This window comes from Talaromyces amestolkiae (genome assembly GCF_001896365.1).
Source record: "Talaromyces amestolkiae strain CIB chromosome Unknown scaffold13.1, whole genome shotgun sequence".
NCBI lineage: Eukaryota > Fungi > Ascomycota > Eurotiomycetes > Eurotiales > Trichocomaceae > Talaromyces > Talaromyces amestolkiae.
The window spans coordinates 798,210-818,001 of NW_024468049.1; the positions used below are offsets into that span (position 1 = coordinate 798,210).

Consider the following 19,792-nt stretch of genomic DNA (forward strand, 5'->3'; position numbering starts at 1 on the left):
GGCTGGGCTCCTCTTCGCTATGGTCGTAATCAATGGAGGAAAATAGACGTGGTTGGACGATCAAACGGCCGGGGAATGACAGGCCCGTCGCTTGTATAGGTCGTGTGAGTATGGAGATAAAAAAGTAGCGACGCAATGACGACCGCCACAAAGTTGTGGGCTCCTTGTAGATTAGTCTCATTTTGCACTTGATGCCCGTACTATCTTAGTGGGGAAGTCACGTGTCAGGGCCTGATTTTTCAGGTGGCAACTCTTTGAATTACTATAAATACTATTGACTATTGTACAGCTACTCTGTGCATACATCCTCGTTATGTCGTAAGTCGTAACATGCTACAGTTTCGTCCCCTCGCGGCCACCATCACTCAGTCGCCGTGGCGTCAAACCACTATATCCAGGGCCAGGTCCAGGGCCAGGTCCAGGTGCTGGTCGACTCGGACCAGGGCTTGAATCTCCTGCTGCTCCGGTAGCTCCGAGTCGATGACCTTGCTGCAGTCGAGGATTCAATAGCCAATGCATTTGCATCCGAATGGTATTAATTGCAGCGCTTGTATGAGCCAAGTCTTCGTTGACGCGCATGCTTTCGTTAAGAATTGCCATACTGGCTCTTGCGTCAAGGTCCGTCATTGCGTGCGAAAGCTGAGATACTTCCTCGCGTAGAGATTCATGTAGAGACAGTAGATATGTCATTGCGGTTGAGGATGATAATTGTGATGAGCGGTCAGTATCTTCAGTTTCTCTGTATCCAGACTGAGACTGGTCCTGAGACACTTCGTCACCGGAGAAGTGACGTTGATTTCGACTTTCCGGCATGAATCGCGCACTGTCCATTAAGGTAGAGCGAATGTTGGCGATTCCATCCTCCAGAATCTCATTCCTCTGCCGTAATTGTCGGATCGTCATGTCCAGCGAGTCAATGCGCGAGTTTTGTACTTCTAGATATGGACCCATGGTAATCAACGGACAGCTTCGTTCGTGAATTGTCAAATCCGAACGCTTGAGCTTAGCAGGACATCCGTATTTTGACGCCTGACATGGATGAATAGCTTCAGGACATGTCTCGATATGTTGCTCTAACGCGCTACGAAACACCATTGCGCTACAGTCGGGACAAGTCGTTCGTAAGCTGGGACACTGTTGATCTTGGTGTTCCTATTCAATATGTCAGATCATGTACCTCTCACGATAGGGTCGTACTTACCTCTAAATCCTGCTCCATGACATCCTCCTCGCAAGCTTCACATTTCACCGTACTGTGCATACACTTTTCTGCCTTGAGATTCTTCTTGCGCGTCTTTTGCTCGCAGGTCGAGTCCGGACATTTCATCAACTTGTAATCGCAGTACTTGTCCACATGCAACTGCACATGTCCACGGGCCATGATCTCTGCGCAACCTTCGCCTGAATACGGACATCGTACTCGTACATCATCACACATATTAATCAATATCTTCGGCACTTTGCCACCGATATCTCCACGGGCTCGACAAGACGGACATCTAAAGTCACGCGAGTCCGGTACAGTGGACATGATGGCGTCGTTGATGCATTTCTGGCAAAACACATGGTCACATTGGAGTCGCAAGGGTCGGATAAAGGGGCAGTGGCATATAGGGCACATTAGGTGCTCATCATATGTCGAGATGTAGTCCAGTGCTCTGAGATCGACGACCTCTTCTACCCCGCGTTCTAGATCCATTGTTGTGAGAAGCTCGGTGATATCCATGAAATTAGCCTAGAGGCGTGCTGATTATTTTATATTCCTTCGTGCACTCCTACCGACTCTGCTAAGACCACAGGGTAACACAATAGCGAAAGGGGTCGCGGTATGAGAGCTGATGCGCCCAGCCAGGGATTCCGAATAGTTTCGTGTGATTGGATGATTGCTCAGTGGCTGAAACAGACCTGCGCGATCTACAAGAATTTGTTTTGTTCTTCAGTCACATAGCAAGAAGTCCTAGATGTATCAGGGATAGACTCGAAGTTGTAATTGTTGGGGAGGAATTGTAGTTGAAGGGTCAGAGTTCCGGCTATCTCAAAATTGCATCAGAAGAAGGAGCCACCCAAGCACATGCCGAAGTGATCCGTCGATCCGGTCACCACTTTAATTCTTGATCAGCTTCAATCTGACTTTAGTTCGCAGCACTTCTGCGCTGACGGCTCTACTGAGTAGATACGATTAAGTATTTGACAACCACTAATCGTTTGCGGACAGACCACGCTCGACTTAAGCTCGCAAGCCACGGGATCTGACGCCGCGGCTTGCTACCGACCCGTTTCAGGCAACTCATTTCATCGACCACCACATCTACATCAATCTACATCAATCGGTGTATCAACTGTACAATTAATCGACTTTGCTATATCACAGCCAATTTCATCCAGTGACTAATCAGCCAAATCGGCCGTTGATAGACGTCATGTCGAATCCATCCCAGCTCTTCCTTTTAGCAGACCACATCAAACTCTCTCTCCTCGAACGACAACGCGCAATATCCCTCAGCCTCGAACCCAACACACAAGACGGCGAAATCTCGCGATCCTTAGAGTCCTTTCGGGAAAGTCTCGAGCGCCTCGAAAATGACGCCACAAATGCCGACGAAGATACACAAGAACAAATAAGCACATTACGCACTCAATACGACGACTTTGCATCTCAGTTTTATGGAAACAGCGAAGAGACGAGCGACGCTACAAAGGTACCGAACGATCCATCGCTAGGCCCGGATTTTGCACATGCGACTCGCGGGACAAATCTGCAGCAACCTATTCCGCAACATCCGATCTCCAAGTCGGTACGTTTTACAGATGCAGACGAAGAAGACGAAGAATACAACTCCAACAGAGCGGCACTACTACAACCCTACCGCGACGACCCCAATAGCACCCGCGAAGAAGGACGCGCATATCTCGACACCAACAATCTCGATAACCAGCAAATTCACGCTCACCACCAACAGATCCTCTCCGAGCAGGATGCGCAGTTGGACTCGCTGGGCGAATCGATTGGGCGACAGCACCAGCTGAGTATCCAGATCGGTGATGAGTTAGAAGGGCATATTGCGTTGTTGGATGATGTGGATGAGCACGTTGATCGGCATCAGGGACGACTGAATAATGCGCGCCGCAGACTGGATAAGATTCGACGGAAGGCCGGGGATAATTGGAGTATGATGACGATTGTTGGCTTGATTATTGTGCTTGTTATTTTGATTGTTATACTGAAGTAGTTGTGTTGCTTTTATAGAGCAAGGTTGTATGTATGGCGTTGTGGTTGGGTTTGGTTTGTATCTCATGATACCACTCTCTTTATCTTTATTTTTTATTCACCATGGAATAGAAATGACTCTGTTCAACATCCTTCTGACATCGATGTGCTGCAAGCAATACCTTTTCCCAGTTATGAGTTAAACAACGCTAGAACCACAGAACCATCCGCACGTCCCATTATCATCTTCTTCTCCCATGCAGCGAGTACATAGTACATAGTGCGAGGGGTTCATTTCTTCCCCTTCTTCGCCACAGCCTCCTTCGCTCCCCTCACAACATCATCAACGCTCGCCGTCGCCGACGACTCTCCTCTGTCAGCTTTCACATCCGCCTCACTCTCGCTCGCAAGCTGCTCTTTCCAAGACGCTTTTCCCGATTTGACGTCTTTGAGATTCTCTTCTTTGTGGGATTCGTATTCGTTATTGAGATTATCTCTGTCTGTTGAAATTGTAAGCATAGGATTGACGGAGGAGGTGGTTCTTTGGGAAGGGGTTGTTAGGTTTCATACTGCGATCAGATTCTTTGAGGGCTCGTTGGACTGAAGAGGTTGAGAACGCGGCTACTCGCGATGAAGCGCCCAATGTGGTTGGGAGAGCGGTCGTAAAGGGACGAAGTGTTTGGCGGAGGTATGGTAGTGAAGCCATTGTTCTTTTAATTCTCCTTCTTTGGTTTCAGTGTAGGTGGGATATTCCAGTTGATGATGGTGAGGGCGCTGTATCCGGTAGATATATATCACGATACAGGTACTGGATTACTTGATAGATAGGATGAAAACAAACGATTGAATAGTCGAGAAGCCAATTTCTGTGTTTATTGTAATAATTAACAAGAATTGTACAGTGAAGAAAGAAGAAGCACCAGGTTATATACGAAAGCAGCGTCATGCTATGGACGAATGGATGCTTTTGAGTGTATGACGTCAAAGCGACGATTTGCTGGGACGCCTCAGGTTGCACATCCGATTTTTCGGCACGCGGACAACTACCGCAGTAAACTACTTGAAGAATAATGTTTACGAGCCTACGTTTAGTGAACAATCTTTACCCAAAGATGAGATAAGAAGCAATATATTCGCGGCCTGTACAGCCAGAACTCCAGACCGGCAGGTCATCATTTCACCACCCCATACATATGCCCCAATGGATATCCGCAGACAATGAAACCAACACAACTATATAAATAAACAAGAAAACGAGGGCTCTCCCGATGCCCAGATATCTTGACAACAGAATGCTCGTAAACCACAATAACCAAAAGCAAAATAAAATAGAACAAAAAACAATCACACCCAATGCAGACATGTATCGTTTCCGCCGTCTAGTAAAATCAAACCAGATCAATCAAACAACCATTCCACCCCGGTTACATCCAACCCAGTGATATAGCGATATGGCGATATAGCGACATAGTGATATATGATAAATGATGTAAAAGAACATATTACCGAATAATAAATGCGTGTCGTAGAGTGTGTTAAAAATAAGTCGTAGGTTGAAAGTCCCAGAGATCCAAAGAAAAACTCCCCCAACACGAGGCATGCGTTTGTGATGTCTTGAAAAACCCAAGAAGAAAAATTGAACAAGTGCTGCGCTTTCTATACACTGTAGCAGCAATCGTGCACCGGGCCGAAAACGAAATTTTGGTATAATTTTTCCCGTCGCAGAAAAGAGAAGAATGCCGTCACAAGTGGTCGATCGAAATGCAAAACATGTACGCCGTCGCTGATCTGCAAGTATCGTGGGTAAAAGGCCGAGAAAAGCAATGTAGTCGTCGTCAAATGAAAAAGTATATACAATATTGACAGAAATTCTTTTTTTGATCAGAGAATATATGGTCAGTAGAAAGAAAAGTGTCGTGCAATGATCGTCGAGACCGAGTGGAAAGAAAAAACAAAACTCCTGTTACCCAGATGATGCAGATGACGCCAGCGACGGCAATGAGAAACGAAGTCACAAGGCATGCCTAATGAAAAGGGAAGCCTGACCATGAGCCAGGACTTTCTAAGTACAACGAGCTCACCATCGACGCTGGTTCTGCATCAGACTGGGGTTGATCGAGGTAGGAGGGCTGGCAAGAGTAATGCCGGTCTGTGGGTTCACAATCGGAATGACTTTTCGGGCACGAGCAGCCGCAGGCTGCTGGAAATGCATGACATTAACATTATGGTTCATAGCGGCCGCGGCAACATTGTTGACATAGGAAGCTGTGGTCGAAGGACCGGGTGAGAGTGAAATGCTTGGCGTCACCTGTTGCTGGGCGGGTTGGATCTGGTGCTGCAGAGGCGAGGACTCTGGAGAGCCGCTGGACAGGGATGAGCGATCAGAAGCAGATGAGTTGATAGAATGCAACTACGCCTGTTAGTACATTGTCAATACACAATAGACATTATGCTAATAACGAACATCATCTTCGGTAAGCAGATTAGGACAGAATTCCAGATCATCGTCCAAATCAAACGAGCGACCAGCCTCGAAACGCTGACGGAAAGCCGTAACAGTAGGAGCTTCGACCATTTCCCGCATGGTCTTCACACTGCGAGATTGCCGCTGGGCATTCTGGGCGGCCATGCTGCGAGGTCCTCTTCGGCGACCACCGTGGTGATTGTTGGATTGTTGCATGTGGGCATTGACAACAGCATGATGTTGCTGTTGCTGGTGCTGACCGTAGAAATATGCAGATGCCATGGTATATGTGGGTGGGTGTCGTATATAAGCGTTTTCGAACAGATGAAACAAACAATGAGTGTTGTCTAGTCTTTGATGATTGGTGGATTGAACGGATAAAGGAATACAATGGATGGAAAGTAAATAAATATGAGAAAGATTGTAGTAGACGAGCGTAGGTAGAATTGTCGAAGTTGAGAAAGTTGAAATTGGAGTTGTAGCGAGTTGAGACGAGTGTGGGATGGATTGGATGAAGAGAAGAAATTAACGATGGCGGGACAATAATAAAGGCTGACGGGGAACGTCTTAGTACTGGTGGGAGCACTGCCTGGACGAGGAGTTACCTACGTACTGTACGGTACTAGTCAAGGCACTAATACATGGTTCCGCCTATCATGTGTGGCTTGTGGAGTCGCTGAGCAAGGGCAATACCGTTTTTCACCGTATTGTTGAGTACCTTGCCATGAGAAGTGACTCAACGTCAGTATCTTGTAGCATGTTCTGGTATTGCGCTTGTAAGGCGATCCACATCTATGAGACCAGGTCATGCACTCTTCTTCAGGCGGAGCCAGTCATAGCGAGTCTGAGCAGACGCTAGTAGCAAAGCTAGTGGCAAACCCAAAATCGGCCAGCCATTTTCGGACAAAAGTGGACCTTATCTCCAATTATGCTATGTCATTTCAGCCACCATGTGGATTCTCCGTATCGAATACATCCAATAAGGGGCCTGTCGACAGTAACTCGTGTGCGGCGGCATGCTCAGGATGGAGTCTGCTGTTTTCTTTTCTTACAGACAGCATACATAGTACTACTAGTATAGTAACATGACGTTGACCCATTCCGATGGCGGTACGGTCACTTTACTGGTCGCCTTCGGCTTGTGTTGCTGTGCGTGGTGGCCGTATTATTACCAAAACTGTATTGTTCGTACGTTGGATTTCCATTGAATTGGAGCAACGCAACTGCATCATGTCATACAATCCACCGTCGATCTGATTGATATCATCATATCCGAGCAGTCCGTCTAAATAATCGACTCTCGAATACAGATAACTACGTGTGTGGTGCAAGGCATGGCGATGCAGAATCCACGGCTCAGCCTCTGGAATCCTGGTCTGCGGACTGCGGACCAGAGACGGAGTACGCCGTACCTGCGTCCGCTGGGCGAGATGCCGACGCTCCCGCAAGTTTCATTCCTCGATTGATCCAGTCCATACTAGATTACTAGCTAAGCTATGACTATTATTCGCACATTCTAAGCTGATGAGCTGACTCATTTAACACCGTGATAATATCTGACGACCTGGTGGAATCTCTTAGCAGCATATCAACAACATGACTTCACCCAGCGTACTATGATAAGTATCGTATTGTAAGCGGAATACCCGTACAGAACCGGCCGTGCAGCTGACCTGGAAAATTCTCGACTACCAGCCCAAACAGCGCTAGTGCCCTACAGACTCGGGCCAACGATCTTCACGGATCGTCCTCTCTAACCGAAACTCTGAGTTCCTGACAATTGCGGAGTAAGAGGACTCCGTGGCCAGCGCTTGCCATGCTATTTTTGCATTGATCGTTTCACTACTATGCAGTACATCGACCACCTACTATGTAGAGGGTGTTCACAGCATATGATCAGTTTAGTTTTGTTTGGGGTTGATTACTTGCATGCCCTTATCTTCAGATGTAGACTTTGCATGAGTCGTTCGATTTGGTCACGTGTACCGAACGAGGCTGTGCTATCCGTCTTTCTACCTTTCAACACAACACGATGATAATCAGATAATGACAATGAGTAATAGAAAGATCCTATGGAGCGTACTCCGTACTCGCATTATTCTAACTTTCCGACCACCATCGCGGCTTGACTAGTCAGTCGCCCTCATGGACGGCATGCATACACCTGTGTATCCATTCATGCACCACCCTCTCTCCTCCCCACGATTGGATGAAACCGGCCTAGTCACCGCTTCTTTGCTCGCATCGACGCCCAGCCACTGTTGTATCATGATATGCATCGATCTGGTGGACTGACCAGTAGATCGATTGAAGTAAAAGAAATTTTTATGGTCGTGGTTTCTGCTTTGAGTCTGATGCAGGATTAGTGTGACTGGTGGGAATGAGATTCGCCTCGATTTAGATTTAGATGCTGTTTAGTCGTAGATGTGGTCTGTGTTACGTAGTATGGTGTGCACATACTATGTAGATATAGTGTCTGCAGGTTGGTGGCCTGATTTTTGAGGTTGCACAATCATACATCGTGCTAATAATTTACACTATATTTGATAAATACGTGACAGATATCTCTAACAAATAAGGAGTATACTCATTTATCCGCATTTCGAGTCTTGATCATCCTCGATATAATTTCCTTGCACTGCTGAATATTCACTCCATCCATAACCTCGTACAATGATATCATTTCCTGCGTGCACTCAACAACAGCCTTGATATCAACCTCGCTTTCCGCGAGCCAAGTGACGATTCTTGAAACCCTCGGGTCTGGTCTTGTTGCTCCTGTTGTGCCCGGTGCATTTGTCCCACCCAATGCAGACAGTGCCACGCCCAACCCGGCTTCTCGAAGGGATGTAGATATCGAAGGCGGATTGGCCACTATTGCTCCATGGCCATATGGATTGCGATGAGCGGCTCCCCCACCCCCGCCGCCAAAAATGACTGCAAGTAATATAGCCATCACCGCGATGACATGCGGTGGATATAGAAGGGGTAAATCTGTCTGATAATGATCGCTAATCAATGTCGTAGCCTGACTGACGTCCTCGGTCGTTAATTCGAGTGGCTTTGTCAATTCCAAAACCGTTCGGTAAGGGTGATGCACTATCAATTGTGAGTGCATTTCAGAAATGAGATAGAATTCGCATTCCCCAATTTTGGCCGGGTCGTTGGTGATGAATTCTGGCCAGAGTTGGCGGGCTTCGCTGCTGACAACCCGGATGTGTTGGGGGCATTCTTCCATTTTGCAGGCGAGATAAAACGCCGTGACCATGACCAGGTACGGATTCGTCTGTCGGAAGTCAACTTTTGTGTAGAATCTTTTCATGTAGACTTGGGCCGTTGAAATGGCCTGTTGCCGCGAATGCGTCAATTTCGCAAGTCTACATAGCTCTGTTATCTTTGTCAGTGAATTGCACTCAAGAATACGATAAAGCATAGGGCGGAAAGACCTGTTTTTAAAAATATATTGATAACTCTTACATCCGGAAGCTGTAATTGGTGATCCTGGGCCTTGTCTCTGAGATTTTCTCGGATTTCTGCCAATCGCTCGCGAGTAAACATCCAATGCCGTCGCTGAGTCGACACCCAAAAATTTGCTGCCATGGTGGCACGTCAAGGATGGGCTCTCATCAATTGCGCTATACATACAGACACCAAAGAATTGTCATAATTGACAGATGGTAGCATGCAAGTTATACTGTCATCGTTTGATGTTCCCGCTTCCCGTGGATGTCCGGTGACTTGCTGCCCATGCATATATGTGGTGTGTATATATTCGGCAAGACAGAGATTGTCCGAGCCAAGCTATGCCAGTATGCCTAGTATTGCCGGTAGTTTTACCAGTGAACCGTGTGTATTCAACGCTGAAGACGACAGAGTCGACATTGAAACAAAAGGCGCTGTCCCCGAACAAGAATAGCGCCATATTTCCAAAACCTCCGTTCTGATTGGCCAGAATCACCGTGATAGCCATAGAGCCGAGCCATCCCGATGACATGGCGTTCTGTCCTGCACTTCGACATCATATCCCGGCCGTCCAACAAGCAAGGCATAAGATTCATTGTGCTTTTTGCCGATATACTTCCAAAAATTGCAAAAAGGATATCGGTGCCGCCCCTTGAGCGGCACTCGTACATTCAATCACACATCAAAGAATGATTGCGTCGACTTCATGACAACAATTTTTTCCACCTTCCGCCCGCGAAGATGAAGCCCCTCGGAAACCCGGACAGGGTCGACAAGCTATGGGAGGTCATCGACACCCGGAGACAGGGCTACGTGGACTTTAATGGCTTGAGGAAGGGCCTTCGAAAGATGGATCATCGTGAGCGCTCAATTTTCCCAGTTATCTACTGTTTACTTTTGCGCGCGCGTGCCCCTCTTTGTAGCTGTTGGTATGACTAACAGCTATTGATTTAATTCTTTCGGTCGTTTAGCCCTCAAAAATGCAGACTCTATGCTTCGGCAAGTTTTCAACACGGTAGATACGAGCGGTGATGGTCGAATCCAATATGGAGGTACGTTGTGCTCAACGATGACGCTGTGATGCAAGATTTGACGATCGTTCAACCGACACAACAGAATTTCGCGACTTTGTCTCCAGTGCCGACGAAGCGTTGTGGGAGTTATTCAAAAGCATTGATCGCAATAACAACGGAGAAATAGACAGGTCGGAATTGAAAGATGCATTTTCAAGTGCGGGGATTACAGTATCAAGCTCTATGCTTGATGAATTTTTGGCTCAAATGGACCGGAATCATGACGGGGTTATAAGCTATAATGAGTGGAGGTAACAAACCTTCATAACTTATGGGTGAAAAACATGAGGGGCTATGCTGATGCAGCGCAGAGACTTCCTACTCTTCCTACCAACCGAAGCCACCAACTTGCGCACCGTGCTGTCATACTACAAGGCAACGGGAAATCTAAACCCGGAAGGAGACGTCGACATCAGTGATACTCTACAGGGTTTAGGTATTGGAATCCCGACCCTGTCTCATTTCTTACTCTATGCCCTAGAAACTGCTCTATACTGTGCCCTTCACGTTCCGCTCTCAATATTCATGAATGCCGCTCCATTCAACCTGGTAGCTGTGGCATATGCAGAGACGCCCGATGCTGAGCCAGCCTCCGATCAGGACTCAAAGGTTGTGTTTGACAGGGATGTTGATGTTGATGTTGATGTTGATCGTGATTATGAGCTGGAGTGGCTTTCTGTTTCCCAACCTGTAGCTATGTGGCTGTCAGTACACTCTTTTGAACTGCAGTTGACCGACATCTTCCCTCACTTAGGTTACTTTATCGCCGGTGGAGTCGCTGGCGCCGTCTCACGGACAGCTACCGCACCCCTCGACCGTCTGAAAGTGTACCTCATCGCCCAGACTGGCGTACGTGAAGAGGCTGTCCGTGCGGCTCAAAAAGGTGCCCCGGTGAACGCCATGCGGAAGGGAATCCAGAGTCTGGTCGATGCGACGAAGGAGCTATGGAAGGCGGGCGGGATCCGCAGTCTTTTTGCTGGTTTGTCTCCCGTTTCGTAATGATTGAACTCAAGCTCATTGTGTAGGCAATGGACTCAATGTTGTCAAAATCATGCCGGAATCTGCCATCAAGTTTGGTGCCTACGAAGTAAGTTTTCGACTTCTCTTATCGGGAGATCTGATTGACACCTCTTAGTCATCGAAACGGGCATTCGCACGTCTTGAAGGACACAATGATACAAAAAAGATCAGACCAGTTTCTCAGTTTTTGTCCGGTGGCTTTGGTGGCATGGTAGCTCAATGTTTCGTCTACCCTATTGACACGTTGAAATTGTGAGTGCGCATCTCTATATATTCGAGGCATATATCTAACACGGTACAGTCGTATGCAATGCGAACTCGTCCAAGGAGGCGTCCAAGGCAACAAACTCATCGCCGAAACTGCACGCAAAATGTGGCAGAGCACCGGCGGCTTTGCCTTCTTCCGTGGCTTACCTCTCGGTCTCATTGGCATGTTCCCCTACGCGGCAATTGATCTATCAACATTTGAATATCTTAAACGAAGAATCCTCGCACGAAAAGCGCGACAAGACAAATGCCACGAAGATGACGTGGTTCTGAGCAACTTTACGACTGGAGCCATCGGTGCTTTTAGTGGTGCTCTAGGCGCATCTTTCGTCTATCCGCTTAACGTCCTGCGAACACGATTACAAGCACAGGGCACAGTCCTACATCCCACGACATACGACGGTATCATGGATGTGACGCGAACGACTTATCGAGCCGAAGGTTTCCGCGGATTTTACAAGGGCATTACCCCAAACATGCTCAAAGTTGCGCCGGCAGTATCGATCAGTTACATTGTCTATGAGAACTCGAAACGCTTCCTAGGTCTGAAATAACATAAACCTGCTCGATATATACCATATACCCCTCTTCTCGAACAATTCGACGTCTTTTGCTGATATCCCGCCATACATATACTACATTCACATACAACACAAAAGACATCATGTCCCAAGCGCAGTCATCTATATACTCCTTCATCTTATTTCATCTGTTCATTCTCAGATCCCCATTGTACTTTACAACAATACATGCATGGTAAGGCGTTCTTTCATCACATTCACATTTCATCTTTTGGATAAAGTTTTCAATTTTATCGTCACATCACCATTTCTCCTTGGCTCAATTCTTTCATTGAGATGATACAGAAAGAGAGACGGAGAGTAAAGAAGAGGAGGAGATATACATAGAATCTGTGGCATTGAGTTACATAGTTATGTTAGACTTGATACAAAGAATTCACTTGATACACAAGAACCTAAACCTCTCCTTCCAATCGGCGGCTGCTAAATCAATGCTTAACAGCATTAACCTCCTTATCCTTCGGCAAAATATCCGGCACAGGCCCCAACGGCGTAATCCCATACGGATTAATCTGCGCATGCGACTTTGTATAATGTTTCTTGATGTGCTCAAACTGTGTTGTTTCGCCAAACGCGGGGATATCCCAGTACAAATGCCGCAACCACTTGTGGATCGCCGGGTATCCAGAGCGGATGTCGCGCAGGTTTGTTTTGAAGTGTTGCACGTACACGGCGTCGAAGCGGACGATGGTCGTGTAGAGTCTGATATCGGACTCGGTGACGCTGTCACCGTACATGTACTGTTTACCGGAAAGATGGGCCTCGACTTTGTCCAATGCCGCGAAAAGGGTGGTGACGGCCTTTTCGTATGCTTCTTGCGTAGTTGCGAAGCCGGATTTGTAGACGCCGTTGTTGATGTCGTTGTAGATCCAGTCGTTCGAAGACTCGATGTCCGCGCGGAGTGAGTCTGGGAGGAGGTCGATTTTGGCGTATTGGGCAGGAAGTAGGGAGTCGAATTCGTGGTAGAACATGCGGATTATTTCGGCGCTCTGTTTGTGTATTATTATTAGTGCTTAGGTTACGAATAAACATGGAAGGAGGTGGGGACGGACTTCATTCGAGACGATGCGCTTCGTCTTGGTATCGTACAATGTCGGCACGGTGAAGCGTCCTGTGTACTCCGGGTCGACGTTAAAGTAGATATCGCGCAGATGTGAGAAGCCGGGGTGAACAGGGTCGGGATGGACGTAGTCCCCTGGGACGTTCTCATTGGGTGTGACGAATCGCCATCCTAATCGCATGGTCAGCCTTTTAGTTGCGCATGCGCGTTGGAACGACTATTTACCCTTCTCGCCCATATGCCAATGCACAGAAGTCACAGGAATAATATCCTCCAGCCCCTTGAGCTTGCGCGTAATCAACGTTCGATGCGCTGCCCTTTGTTAGCAAATCATTCCAATTGACAATATGTGAACAGCAAAAAAATAGAAAAAGAAAGCATACCCCATGGACACGCATACGAAACATAGAGATGATACCGGCCCTTCTCCGGCGGAAACTGTGCACCAGGCTCGCTGGAAATGAAGTTACGGAACTGCGATACCCCGCGCTTGAACTCGCCGGTTTTGGAGTCCTTTGACACCCATTCGGTGATGGGGGTTTTGTTTCCTGTCTTTTATTATGGTCAGCTCATTGTCCCTGTTTCAATATAGTGTTTGTAGTACGAGAGAATCAAGTGATGGTGGTGGAAAGTGAGATTCCTCAAGGGTCATTGAGGAGGCTCAGTAACCCCGCTATCAGGATCTAGCTAGGTATAAGATCGCCGGCAGACATAATACGTACCGACATGGTTCTAGATCCGTGGAATATAGTAGCTGAAACTGATATACTTGAGACTTTCCTCGTGAGTGTGAATGTTGTTCTCAGTCGTGATAGCGCAAAAGACATTGACGTTGATAATGGAAGAGTGTCGACAGGAGAAGCACGGGTAGATGACGTTACTTATACAAAGCTCTGAGAGCTTAAGCTCAAGCACTTTGATAATTTGATATGGAATGCAACAGAAGGCTTTACAACCTGTATAATTGAGTTTACTGGTTAGTAATCTGTATGATTATTCATATTTTACTAACCACGATTTCTGAGTTGGATAGCTCGATCATGGCATCATAGATTGAAGTAGATTATTTCTAATGCTGATGCTATCATCCCCGCTCCGTCCGCGCTATATCCGTATTCCCGTAGTGTCAGGGTAAGGTTGGGCCTTCAGTAACCCTAAAACACCATACAGTTTGCTACAACAGTTTTCGAGCACTCTTAGTCTCTAGATCAGCTAAGATGTAGTTAGTTATTCGAGGAGGCTACATGAGAGTTGTGACTCACTCTGACTCAGCGATCGCTTAGCCGACAGTGTGGTCTGGACCATTTGAGTAAGTTACACAATTTTGTCGCAAAATCGCTTGCCTACAGTGGTTAGTCTGACGATATATTAGCTGATCTCGCTGCTGACATCCGTTCTGTATTGATTGCTGCAAGAATCAAGAATTTTCTCTTTAAGTGCAGTTCAGCGAAACAAAGAAAGACTATGTCTTGGGACGAGTCTCGTGTTCAAAATCTGCTTGATCGGGGACTATCATCSGAGCCACAAGTCCGGCACAGGATTGATATTTTGAAGAAATGGGATCTTTTACCAGGCTCAAAAATACTTGAAATTGGATGTGGTCAAGGAGATTGCACTCTTGTCCTGGCCGATTTTGTGGGAGAGCATGGCCATGTCACAGCCATTGATCCTGCTCCTCTAGACTACGGTTTGTTCTAATTTTGAGATTTTACCAGAAAATTACTGGCGTTCTGTATGCTTATCAAGAAGTATAGGTGCTCCGATGACACTAGGAGAGGCACAGTCACAGCTCAAAGCCGGTCCTTATGGCAACCGGATAACATTTCACCGGACTACTTTGCAAGACTTCCTCAATTCCGGGGCCTCAGAGCCACTCTACGACTATACCATCTTCATGCACTCAATCTGGTATCTGCCAACCGTCGACACATTACAGTCTATGCTACAGTCTCTTCGCGGGAGAGCAAAGCAGCTTCTTCTTGCCGAATACGTACTCGATATTCGCGGCGATATCACTGCTCTGCCGCACATGATAGCAGCCATCTCGCAGGCAGAATTCAACAGTCGAGACGACCTAGAGCGTTCGGCTGGAGGAGACGATAACATCCAGTCCATTATATCGCCCGAAATGATTCGCACAGCGGCGCTTCAAGCTGGATGGGAAAACTTGCAAAAGGAAGAAATCACGGACGCCGCGGAAGGTCTCGAAGATGGAGGGTGGGAGGTTGGCCGTGTACTTTCGAAGAAGTATCGAGAAAGGTTGGAAGCAGAATCTGGGGCGAGCGGTAAGCGCCGTCAGGAATTTGCGAGGGCGTTGATAGAAGCTGTCGAAGTGAATAGACGCGCTCTTGGGCCCCAGGCTAAGGTGAAAACACTACCTACGTGGCAATGCTCATGGGTGTAATTTCCTACATGTATCCTTGCCAATTATTCATAGTGCAATAAAAAGATCTGAAATACGCAAACAGTGATTTCCAAGTGCCGGTAAGATAATCTTCAATGTCAACACTACCTAGGTATGTTGTAAAATGAGTATACAATCTAAGGGGTGATTTACCAATCGTGGATTTAGGCTTTTCCCTAATAATAATATAAAAGCACAATACGTCCAATACTACACTAGTACTGGAGATTCTTTATTTATCCAAGGTTTCATAACAATAGGTGCTCCAAAGACTTCGCTGACACTATCGTGATTCATCGTTTATCATCCTGGTTTACAACTTCACCATCACATATGGAATCTCCACATCCTCTTCCGTCTGATCCTCGGCTGTCACCTCGAATATGACGTTCTTTTGGTGCTCTGGAACAGGCTTCTTGCTAATATGCTCCACGAGTTTGGACATTCTATGATATCGTTAGCGTATCGCTTTCAATAAATCTTTAGGGTACTCACTTCAAAGGCAAACGGTCCTTAAGCTTGGATGGTGGATAGAAGCTGGCATATAGCAAGCTGACTCCAGAGCTGATCATGGTCACCTCCAGACCAAGATCCGAGAAATGCTTTAAAAAGTCTTGCAGAGGAATGTCGTCCACCTCAAATCGATCCCACAGCTTATCGATCGTCACCTCGCCGTTCTTGCCCTGGTATTTGCCCTTAGGACTGGCGATGGGTTCACTGAAACCGAAAAATGGCAATGCCAGGTTAATAAAGCCATTCTTATACTTTTCAATGTCGGTCTTGCCATCAATAATCTTGTACAGTTCGAGAACCACTAAACCAGTCACAAGAGCCGTCGTAGTTGCAATAGCGGGAATAATCTTTCCAGCGATGAATTTGGTCTTGTGTCGGTCCGCTTGTGGGATATCGTAGTTCTCAGCACGCAGGTTGCTTGCTGCGGTGATAAAGTCAATGTGGTGGTTGGTATCATCGTCCTTCTCAAATTCGACAGGGGCTAAGCGGAACCCAGCCAGAGACTTTGGAGCCGGCAAAGAGTCCACAAGTTTCTGAATCTCTTCATTATCGTCAATAGGTCCAGACTGAGCATTTGGGTCAGGATCATTGTCATCAGCCTGGATCTTGACGTTTGAACTGGGCGTAAATTCAGGGATGATCATATCGTCAACCACCTTCTTGAAGTATCCCTTGTCGGTTGTAGGAGGTTTGATTCCGTAGTTGAATGCGTGCAGATTCGCTCCAGCAATAATGAAACCAAGATGAGTAGGGTTAGAGCTGTCAAATTTCAGAGGGGTAGGGGCGCGCTTTGGACCAGACCAGAAGGGCTGTCCAGAGGATGTGACAGAGTCGCGAGGGAAGTTATACAATAATTGTTGAATGGCATTGTTGTACTGGGATTCGAACTGGTTACGCGCCCAGACGATACAGTCATCAAAGCTGAGAGGCTTGTCGGTCACCAAGAAATCCCGAAGATTCTCAAGAGTCTGCTTCTCATTTCCAGCCTGTTTGAGAGTCTTCTCAATGTAGTTTGGTTCCGTAAGATACAAGTTGACACTCTCAGGAGGACCAACGAAGTATGTCTGGAAGAGGTCACGGGCCCAGGCAATTGTGTGTTCAATGCGATTGGGGAAACTTTTCAACGTACACATCGGGAATGACTTTTCAGGAGGATCCTGAGAACTGGAGTAGGATTCAGTAATGTGAGGAAGAACGACCTGCGTATTTCCCTTTGTGCCGAGAGTTCCACTTTCAAGTAATGGCTTACGGAAGAAGACACAACGACGGTCAACGTATGTTCGGGCATCGACATTGTCCAACGCGTTAGTGACGAGGTCAAGCTCGCTCCAAAATTGTTCGTTGAAAATATCTTCGGTATCGTTACCAACACGGTCTCGCAATGTCGTTATCTTTCCATTCAACTCTGGGTTCATAGCCTGGACCGCGGCGGACGCGCAATCACTCTTCAGCATGCCAACGTCCTTGGGTCGGAAGAGGAATTGACGGTTAAGGTTGCTCTTTTCGATCTGGTCCATATCAGTAACTCGAATTCCGCCCTTTGCGCCAACACCAAGACCAATCATAGCCCAGTTCTTGAGCATCTCGCAACCAATAGCTCCGGCTCCGACCAAGAAAGTGTTCAGATTAGCAATCTTATCTTGGAACTCCTTTCCAAAGACGGCGATTTGACCATCATAACGAGTACCAAGAGGCTTGCAAGCCTCTTCGGAGCGAGTCACAGACTCTGGTAGGGATTCCAAAGAGTCGAAATACATCCACTGAACGACAGGGTGGAACTTTCCAGAGACACTCTTCAAGACTTCTTGAGCAGCCAGACCACCAAAGAAAGCCGCAAGAGGATTGAGATCACCACGCGCCTGGTAGCTAAGTTCCTTGATGAGTTTGTCATCCAGCTCAACTTTATCCTCGGTCTGGCTTGCCAAGTCTTTGGAAATCTTCAATACCTCCTCCGCATCGGCTTCATGGTGAGGGCGAGGGAATTCACCGTTGTGAGCATCGGCGAATTGATGGAGAGCCTGCACACCGATGTGCAGCTGTGCGGGACGATCGAATTTTGCGAAATCAGGGATTAAAAGTTCTGGCTTCTTCAATTGTTCTCGTAGCGGCTGGAAGTCGAGGAACTTGGGCATCTTGACTTGTGTGTACAGACCGCCGCCCTGGTACTTGCCGAGGCCAGAGACGTCGCCAATAGAGAATGTATAGGGTCCTTTGACGGTGACCTTGCGCGGATCACTGTTGTTGAGTCCTTCCATTCCCTTGACTTCTGTGAATGTAACGTAATCACCATCCTCTAAGCCATGTCGGGTCTCGTCCAAGGCTGAAACGAGACCAGTCTCGTCGATCCCAGCAACTATACCGCCCACTGGGTCTTCACCAGTGGCATCACCAACTGTAAAGTTCTTTCCAAAATCGTTGAAAATGTATCCAAAAAGACCGAACGTGTCGGCAACAACGACGTAAATACCATGTTCATGACAATAGTCTGCAACCACAAGTTGATCTTTGAGCGAGGTGTTTGTGAGTACAACGACCTGGAAACGTTTTAATTGAGACAGATCAGTGGTGAGGCTGTCCGACTCGTAGATCGTAACGGGCACATATGAATTTAGTTCGGCGACGCGGGGTGCGGTCACATCAGCACGGCGCTTGCCAACATCTTGTGGCTGCAGGAAGAATTGCGAGGAGAGATCGGAGATGGCGACGGGTGTAGGATCATAAAGGGTAAGCGACTTTACACCGGCCAGGGCGATATTTTTGGCTGTATCTGTTAGTTTCGCATAAGAGTCGAATCATCAGTAGACTCACCAATTTCAACACCTAGACCTTTCAGTCCAGCGATGAGAATATTGGACGAGCCCATGCGCTTCATGGCCTCGTGGCCAAGAACGTACAGTTGGCGACTGTATAGAGACTCGTCGATTTCTCCATGCTTGATTGCCTCCACGGTCTCTTGTACATTGTCGACTTGCATCTTGCCGTCCTGGGTTTTGTTAGTTTTGAATTTTGTGTGTAGGTTGTAAAGTTTTGAGTGAAGGAGAAATAGAACTCAAGGAGAGCAGCCCAAATTTCCATGCAAGGTGGCGTGCTCTGTCGCGGTGTATTAGAAATCAACATACCGTCATGATCTTCTTATCCGGCCGAGCGGCGTCTTGATCGGAGGCTTTACGTTTCTTGGTTGTGGTAGTGTCAGGAATATCGGCGTGAGAGTGAATGGTGAACGACGTATACAGAGAAAGCCCTGCCCGGTGACAAGGCTTTCTGGCGCTTGGATGTGGTAAAGATGCCGGTGTGTTTGGAGATGCTTGTAGATGCTTAGTAAACCGAGGGAGCAACTCGGATAGATTTTAAAAGGTGCGATAAAATGGAGGAGGAAAGCAGCTGGGATACTGCTGCAGTATGTATGAGAGAGATGATGAGAAGCAAGAGGAACGATGTCAAGCTGGAAATTCAGATGGAGAGTAGAAGGAGCAGAAGGAAGGAGCAGGTGGCTATCTCGACGTAAGAGAGGGACCATAACCAGCTGTAGCGCTGCTGGTTGGCTGAGTGATGCTGCATGCCCCGCTTGCGGCCTCAGGCATCAGTCCAGGCAGATCCCCCGCCAATTCTGCCTTTGCTGAGTGTAAATTCCTTCAAAATGCAGAATTTGAATCAATCGATGTGATTGAATTGAAGCATCAGTCTTGACCTCCAGAATTGACATTCTCAAGATTAAAAAAACGGTTATGGTGGAGTCAATT

At 47.2% G+C, this 19,792-nt stretch overlaps 8 protein-coding genes across 8 annotated transcripts; 3 read left to right on the forward strand and 5 right to left on the reverse strand.

Moving 5' to 3' along the window:
• Window positions 1-333: 333 nt before the first annotated feature.
• Window positions 334-1,381, reverse strand: BHQ10_006935 (uncharacterized protein; the record flags this gene model as incomplete). Its single annotated transcript, XM_040879576.1, has 2 exons — window positions 334-1,152; window positions 1,202-1,381. The coding sequence occupies 2 exons, from the start codon at window positions 1,379-1,381 to the stop codon at window positions 334-336; spliced, it is 999 nt and encodes a 332-aa protein (XP_040735439.1).
• Window positions 1,382-2,420: 1,039 nt separating this feature from the next.
• Window positions 2,421-3,230, forward strand: BHQ10_006936 (uncharacterized protein; the record flags this gene model as incomplete). Its single annotated transcript, XM_040879577.1, has 1 exon — window positions 2,421-3,230. One exon carries the CDS (start codon window positions 2,421-2,423, stop codon window positions 3,228-3,230), a length of 810 nt encoding a protein of 269 aa, XP_040735440.1.
• Window positions 3,231-3,499: 269 nt separating this feature from the next.
• Window positions 3,500-5,954, reverse strand: BHQ10_006937 (uncharacterized protein; the record flags this gene model as incomplete). The annotated part of the gene is made up of 1 exon (XM_040872578.1): window positions 3,500-3,704. A coding segment is annotated over one exon (205 nt), but the record flags the coding sequence as incomplete, so codon positions are not given.
• Window positions 5,955-8,259: 2,305 nt separating this feature from the next.
• On the reverse strand, window positions 8,260-8,910 carry BHQ10_006938 (uncharacterized protein; the record flags this gene model as incomplete). Its single annotated transcript, XM_040879578.1, has 1 exon — window positions 8,260-8,910. The coding sequence occupies one exon, from the start codon at window positions 8,908-8,910 to the stop codon at window positions 8,260-8,262; it is 651 nt and encodes a 216-aa protein (XP_040735442.1).
• A 965-nt stretch (window positions 8,911-9,875) lies between these two features.
• On the forward strand, window positions 9,876-12,048 carry BHQ10_006939 (uncharacterized protein; the record flags this gene model as incomplete). Its single annotated transcript, XM_040879579.1, has 7 exons — window positions 9,876-9,993; window positions 10,106-10,186; window positions 10,251-10,458; window positions 10,519-11,186; window positions 11,233-11,294; window positions 11,343-11,479; window positions 11,529-12,048. The coding sequence occupies 7 exons, from the start codon at window positions 9,876-9,878 to the stop codon at window positions 12,046-12,048; spliced, it is 1,794 nt and encodes a 597-aa protein (XP_040735443.1).
• Window positions 12,049-12,503: 455 nt separating this feature from the next.
• Window positions 12,504-14,440, reverse strand: BHQ10_006940 (uncharacterized protein; the record flags this gene model as incomplete). Its single annotated transcript, XM_040879581.1, has 5 exons — window positions 12,504-13,064; window positions 13,128-13,306; window positions 13,361-13,447; window positions 13,519-13,683; window positions 14,398-14,440. The coding sequence occupies 5 exons, from the start codon at window positions 14,438-14,440 to the stop codon at window positions 12,504-12,506; spliced, it is 1,035 nt and encodes a 344-aa protein (XP_040735444.1).
• Window positions 14,441-14,897: 457 nt separating this feature from the next.
• Window positions 14,898-15,539, forward strand: BHQ10_006941 (uncharacterized protein; the record flags this gene model as incomplete). Its single annotated transcript, XM_040879582.1, has 1 exon — window positions 14,898-15,539. The coding sequence occupies one exon, from the start codon at window positions 14,898-14,900 to the stop codon at window positions 15,537-15,539; it is 642 nt and encodes a 213-aa protein (XP_040735445.1).
• A 313-nt stretch (window positions 15,540-15,852) lies between these two features.
• BHQ10_006942 (uncharacterized protein) lies at window positions 15,853-19,026 on the reverse strand (the record flags this gene model as incomplete). Its single annotated transcript, XM_040879583.1, has 3 exons — window positions 15,853-15,985; window positions 16,035-18,813; window positions 18,861-19,026. 3 exons carry the CDS (start codon window positions 19,024-19,026, stop codon window positions 15,853-15,855), a joined length of 3,078 nt encoding a protein of 1,025 aa, XP_040735446.1.
• Window positions 19,027-19,792: the final 766 nt, after the last annotated feature.